Consider the following 5,344-nt stretch of genomic DNA (forward strand, 5'->3'; position numbering starts at 1 on the left):
TGCTGGGATTACAGGCTTGAGCCACCGTGCCCGGCCTCGAACTTCTGACCTTGTGATCTGCCCACCTCAGCCTCCCAAAGTGCTGGGATTACAGGTGAGTCACCACGCCTGGCCAAAAACAAAGGGTTTCGTCACGTTGGCCAGGCTGGTCTCAAACTTCTGGCCTCAAGCGATCTGCCCAACTTGGCCACCCAAAGTGCTGGGATTACAGGTATGAGCCACCATGCCCGGCCTAGGTGAGCACATTTTTAACATCTGTTATCTTTCAATCTGTCAGCAGTGTATCTAAAAAGTCACAGAATACATCACAGTCTAGGAGGAATGAGACATTTTTAGGTCTGGTTCCACAGACTGTTTGAGACAGCCTGGTTCTGTCACCCAGGCTGGGGGCCAGTGGCATGATCCTGGCTCATCGCAACCTCCACCTCCCAGGCTCAAGCAATCCTCCCACCTCAGCCTCAAGATTAGCTGGGACTACTCACCACCACACCCAGTTAATTTACGTATATTTAGTAGAGGCGGGGATTCGCCATGTTGGCCAGGCTGGTCTTGAACTCTTGAGCTCAACTGATCCACCCACCTTGGCCTCCCAAAGTGCTGGGCTTACAGACATGAGCCATCATATCTGGCCCTAACTTTCTTTTTTTTTTTTTTTTTTGAGACGGAGTTTCACTTTGTCTCTCAGGCTGGAGTGCAGTGGTATGATCTTGGCTCACTGCAACCTCTGCCTCCCAGGTTCAAGCAATTCTCTGCCTCAGCCTCCCCAGTAGCCAGGATTACAGGCATCCACCACCACGCCTGGCTAATTTTTTGTATTTTTAGTAGAAGTGGGGTTTCACCGCTTTGGCCAGGCTGATCTTGAACTCCTGACCTCGTGATCTACCCGCCTCAGTCTCCCAAAGTGCTGGGATTACAGGTGTGAACAACTGTGCCCAGCCACCTCTTTTTTTTTTTTTTTGAGACAGAGTCTGGCGCTGTCGCCCAGGCTGGAGTGCAGTGGCGAGATCTCGGCTCACTGTAAGCTCCGCCTCCCGGGTTCACGCCATTCTCCTGCCTCAGCCTCCCAAGTAGCTGGGACTACAGGCGCCCGCCACCTCGCCCGGCTAGTTTTTCGTATTTTTTAGTAGAGACGGGGTTTCACTGTGTTAGCCAGGATGGTCTCGATCTCCTGACCTGATGATCCGCCCGTCTCGGCCTCCCAAAGTGCTGGGATTACAGGCTTGAGCCACCGCGCCCGGCCCAACTCTGTTTTTAAGGTCATAAAAGTTGTTTACATATTATCTGTACTAAGCTAATGGTGAGTTTTTTCCTTCTTGATTCATGTTTTAGGTTGAAGTATTCAAAAAGTGAAGCAGGTACAAAAGAATAGACCAGTGGTCTCCAGCATCCACTGGAGATAGCAATGAAGGTCACTGACTTTAAGAAAAAATTCTTCGCCTGTAATCCTAGCACTTTGGAAGGCTGAGGTGGGCAGATCACTAGGTCAAGAGATCGAGACCACCCAGGCCAGCATGGTGAAACCCCGTATCTACTAAAAATGCAAAAATTAGCTGGGTGGGTGTGGTGGCATGTGCCTGTAAATCCCAGTTACTCGGGAGGCTGAGGCAGGAGAATCACTTGAACCCGGGAGGAGGAGGCTGCAGTGAGCCGAGATTGTGCCACTGCACTCCAGCCTATTGACAGAGTGAGACTCCATCTCAAACACACACACACACATACACACAATCTTCAAAATGAACTCAAGAGAACTGATATTTAGCTCTCACTATGGTCCACTGATTTGCTGACCACTTTGAGGAATCCTTCAAATAAAATGAACATTAAAAAGTAGTCCAGAGTCTTACCCTGTTGGCCCTTTACTCACCTAGTGTTCCCAACGTGATTCTGAATGGTGGAAGGTAATGGTACAGATGGATAATAGGCTGAGAGAGACAAAGTTATTTCAAACTTTGCAAATGCTGCAGAGCTAGAGAATAAAAGTCTCAATCTGTAAAAGACAAGATCCACAATTAAAAATGCAACACAATAACAGCATGAAACACAATTTTTTTTTTTTTTTTTTGAGATGGAGTCTAGATCTGTCTCCCAGGCTGGAATGCAGTGCACCATTTTGGCTCACTGCAACCTCCACCTCCCAGGTTCTATCGATTCTCTCGAGTAGTTGGGATTACAGGCGCCTGTCACCACATCCATCTAAGTTTTGTACTCTTAGTAGAGACAGGCTTGCGCCAATGTGGCCTCAAACTCCTGACCTCAAGTGATCCGCCTGCCTCACCTCCCCAAGTGTTGGGATTACAGGCGTGAGCCACTGTCCCAGCCCAATTTCATTCAGTTTTTAACTGGCATGTCCAAGTTAGGCATACATTATTTCTTTTCCTTTTTTTCTTTTTCTTTGAAACGGAGTTTCACTCTGTTGCCCAGGTTGGAGTGCAGTGGCGTGATCTCGGCTCACTGCAACCTCCACCTCCCAGGTTCAAGCAATTCTCCTGCCTCAGGCTCCTGATTAGCTGGGACTACACATGTGCACCACCACACCCAGTTAATTTTTGTATTTTCAGTAGAGATGGGGTTTCACCTCGTTGGCCACATTGGTCTTAAATTTCTGACCTCAAGTAATCTACCTGTCTCACCTCCCAAAGCGTTGGGATTACACGTGTGAGCCACCGTCCCAGCCAATTTCATTTTCTTTTTACACTGGCATGTCCAACCAAGTTAGGTATATATTCTTTCTTTTCTTTCTTTCTTTTTTTTATTTTGAGACGGAGTCTCACTCTATCACAGGCTGGAGTGCAATGGCGTGATCTCAGCTCACTGCAACCTCCACCCTCCGAGTTCAAGCGATTCTCCTGCCTCAGCCTCCCAAGTAGCAGGGATTACAGGTGCCTGCCACTGTGCCCGGCTAATTTTTTGTATTTTTAATAGAGATGGGGTTTCACCATCTTGGCCAGGCTGGTCTTGAACTCCTGACCTCGTGATCCACCCACCTTGGCCTCCCAAAGTGCTGGGATTACAGGTGTGAGGAGATGGAGTCTTTCTGTGCCCAGGTTGGAGTGCAGTGGCGAAATCTCAGCTCACTGCAAACTCCGCCTCCTGGGTTCAAGTGATTCTCCTGCCTTAGCCTCCTGAGTAGCTGGGACTACAGGCGCCCACCACCATGCCTGGCTAATTTTTGTATTTTTAGTAGAGACAGGGTTTCACCATATTGGCCAGGCTGGTCTTGAAGTCCTGACCTTGTGATTCACCCACCTCCGCCTCCCAAAGTGCTGGGATTACAGGAGTGAGCCACTGTGTCAGTTGTTGACCAAGTTGACCAAGTACTTACTGTATATATATATATATTCATTTAATAAATTGTTGACCAAGTACTTACTGTTGGGTTGAACTGGATTCTCCCAAATTCATATGTTGAATTACAAACCCCTAATACCTCAGAAAGTGACCTTATTTGGAAACCTGGTCGCTACACAAGTAATATGTTAAGATGAAGTCCTTCTAGAGTAAGGTGGGCCCCTAATCCACTATGACTAGTGTCCTTATAAAAAGGGGAAATATGGATGCAGACATGCACAATGAAAGAACACCACGTGAACATGAAGGGAGGTTATGCATTTACAAGCCAAGGAATGCCAAAGATTGCCAGCAAACCACCAGACATTGGGAGAAGGCATGGACAGATTCTAACAGCCCTCAGAAAGAACAACACTGTTTACACCTTAATCTCAGACTTCCAGCCTCCAGAACCTGTTGTTTAAGGTACCCAATTTGTAGCACTCTGTCATGGCAGTCCTTGGGAACTAATACACTTACTCAGTATTATTAACATCTATGTTCATTAGGTTATAATTTGGTCCCCATCTCTTTAAATACTCAATCTCCTCTCCGAGGAGTCTGCAATGGTGCACTACCAGTGAGAATTCTTCAAGCATCTAGAAAAAGTGGGAAAAAAAATCCAATGAAATTATGAAAACATTTCAATGCTTAGTGGCTCACTTATAACTAACTCAAAAAAGTTAAACAATTGAATACATTTATCATTTCAGGGTCCACTATCATTTATGTAAAGTTTCAGTTCTGCTTTTTTTTGGAAAGATATCACAAATTTTCCTTTAAATACTTCAATCAGGCTTTACCTTGGGTACCTGATGTTGGGTTCTACATGTCTTCTTCCAGGATTCCTTTTCCTCAACGTACTGGAAAATAAGCTTATGAACTAAAAGGGAGGAAGGAGGAGCTTGATCCTCTGGGGAAGGAAAAAAAAGCAAAAGCAGGTTAATATTTATGATACATGTATTTTATATAAGCAAAAAATACTATATTATATAAGCTAGAAATACTCTAAACACTACCAGGTACATAAGTATTCTGTCCCTTTTTTTTTTCTGGAGTCTCCCTTCTCCCTCTGTCGCCCAGGTTGGAATGCAACGGCATGATCTTGGCTCACTGTAACCTCTGCCTTCCCGGTTCAAGCAATTCTCCTGCCTCAGCCTCCTGAGTAGCTGGGATGACAGGCATCTGCCACCATGACCGGCTAATTTTTGTATTTTTAGTAGAGACAGGGCTTCACCACGTTGGTCAGACTGGTCTTGAACTCCTGACCTCAGATAATCCACCTGCCTTGGCCTCCCAAAGTGCTGGGATTACAGGCGTGAGCTACGGCACCCAGCAATCCTGGCTTTCTTTAATACCTAAGTGATCCTAGACACAACACTTAAGTTTTTTGATCTGTAGTTTCCTAATTTGTAAAATGGGGAACAAATCGCGTGGACTTCATAGTGTTAAGTAATACACATGCCTGATACAGACTAAGTGCCCATAATAGTAATTTTTAAATTATGAAAATAGCTCAAGACCTAGTAATCATTTTTTTTGTTTTTTTTTTGAGACTGAGTCTCGCTCTGTCGCCCAGGCTGCAGTGCAGTGGAGCGATCTCGGCGATCTCGGCTCACTGCAAGCTCTGCCTCCTGGGTTCACACCATTCTCCTGCCTCAGCCTCCTGAGTAGCTGGGACTACAGGCGCTCGCCACCATGCCTGGCTAATATTTTTTGTATTTTCAGTAGAGACGGGGTTTCACCGTGTTAGCCAGGGCGGTCTTGATTTCCTGACCTCGTAATCCACCTGCCTCGGCCTCCCAAAGTGCTGGGATTACAGGCATGAGCTGCCGTGCCCCGGCCTGTAATAATTTTTTTTTTTTTTTTTTTGAGACGGAGTCTTGCTCTGTCGCCCAGGCTGGAGTGCAGTGGCTGGATCTTGGCTCACTGAAAGCTCTGCCTCCCGGGTTTATGCCATTCTCCTCCTGCCTCAGCCTCCCAAGTAGCTGGGACTACAGGCGCCCGCCACCTCGCC

The 5,344-nt window shown here is 46.5% G+C and overlaps 1 protein-coding gene across 1 annotated transcript in view; it reads right to left on the bottom strand.

The window, feature by feature from the left end:
* CASC5 (cancer susceptibility candidate 5) overlaps nucleotides 1-5,344 on the bottom strand; it is a 68,870-nt gene that overhangs the window by 2,447 nt on the left and 61,079 nt on the right. Inside the window, exons 23-25 of the mRNA XM_011989282.1 lie at nucleotides 4,131-4,240; nucleotides 3,808-3,926; nucleotides 1,865-1,987 (exon numbers count right to left, since the gene is read on the bottom strand). Coding sequence (XP_011844672.1) covers nucleotides 1,865-1,987; nucleotides 3,808-3,926; nucleotides 4,131-4,240 — 352 coding nt within the window. The remainder of the gene's footprint in view (nucleotides 1-1,864; nucleotides 1,988-3,807; nucleotides 3,927-4,130; nucleotides 4,241-5,344) is intronic.

The sequence above is a fragment of the Mandrillus leucophaeus genome, unplaced genomic scaffold (assembly GCF_000951045.1).
Source record: "Mandrillus leucophaeus isolate KB7577 unplaced genomic scaffold, Mleu.le_1.0 Scaffold35, whole genome shotgun sequence".
Taxonomy (NCBI): domain Eukaryota; kingdom Metazoa; phylum Chordata; class Mammalia; order Primates; family Cercopithecidae; genus Mandrillus; species Mandrillus leucophaeus.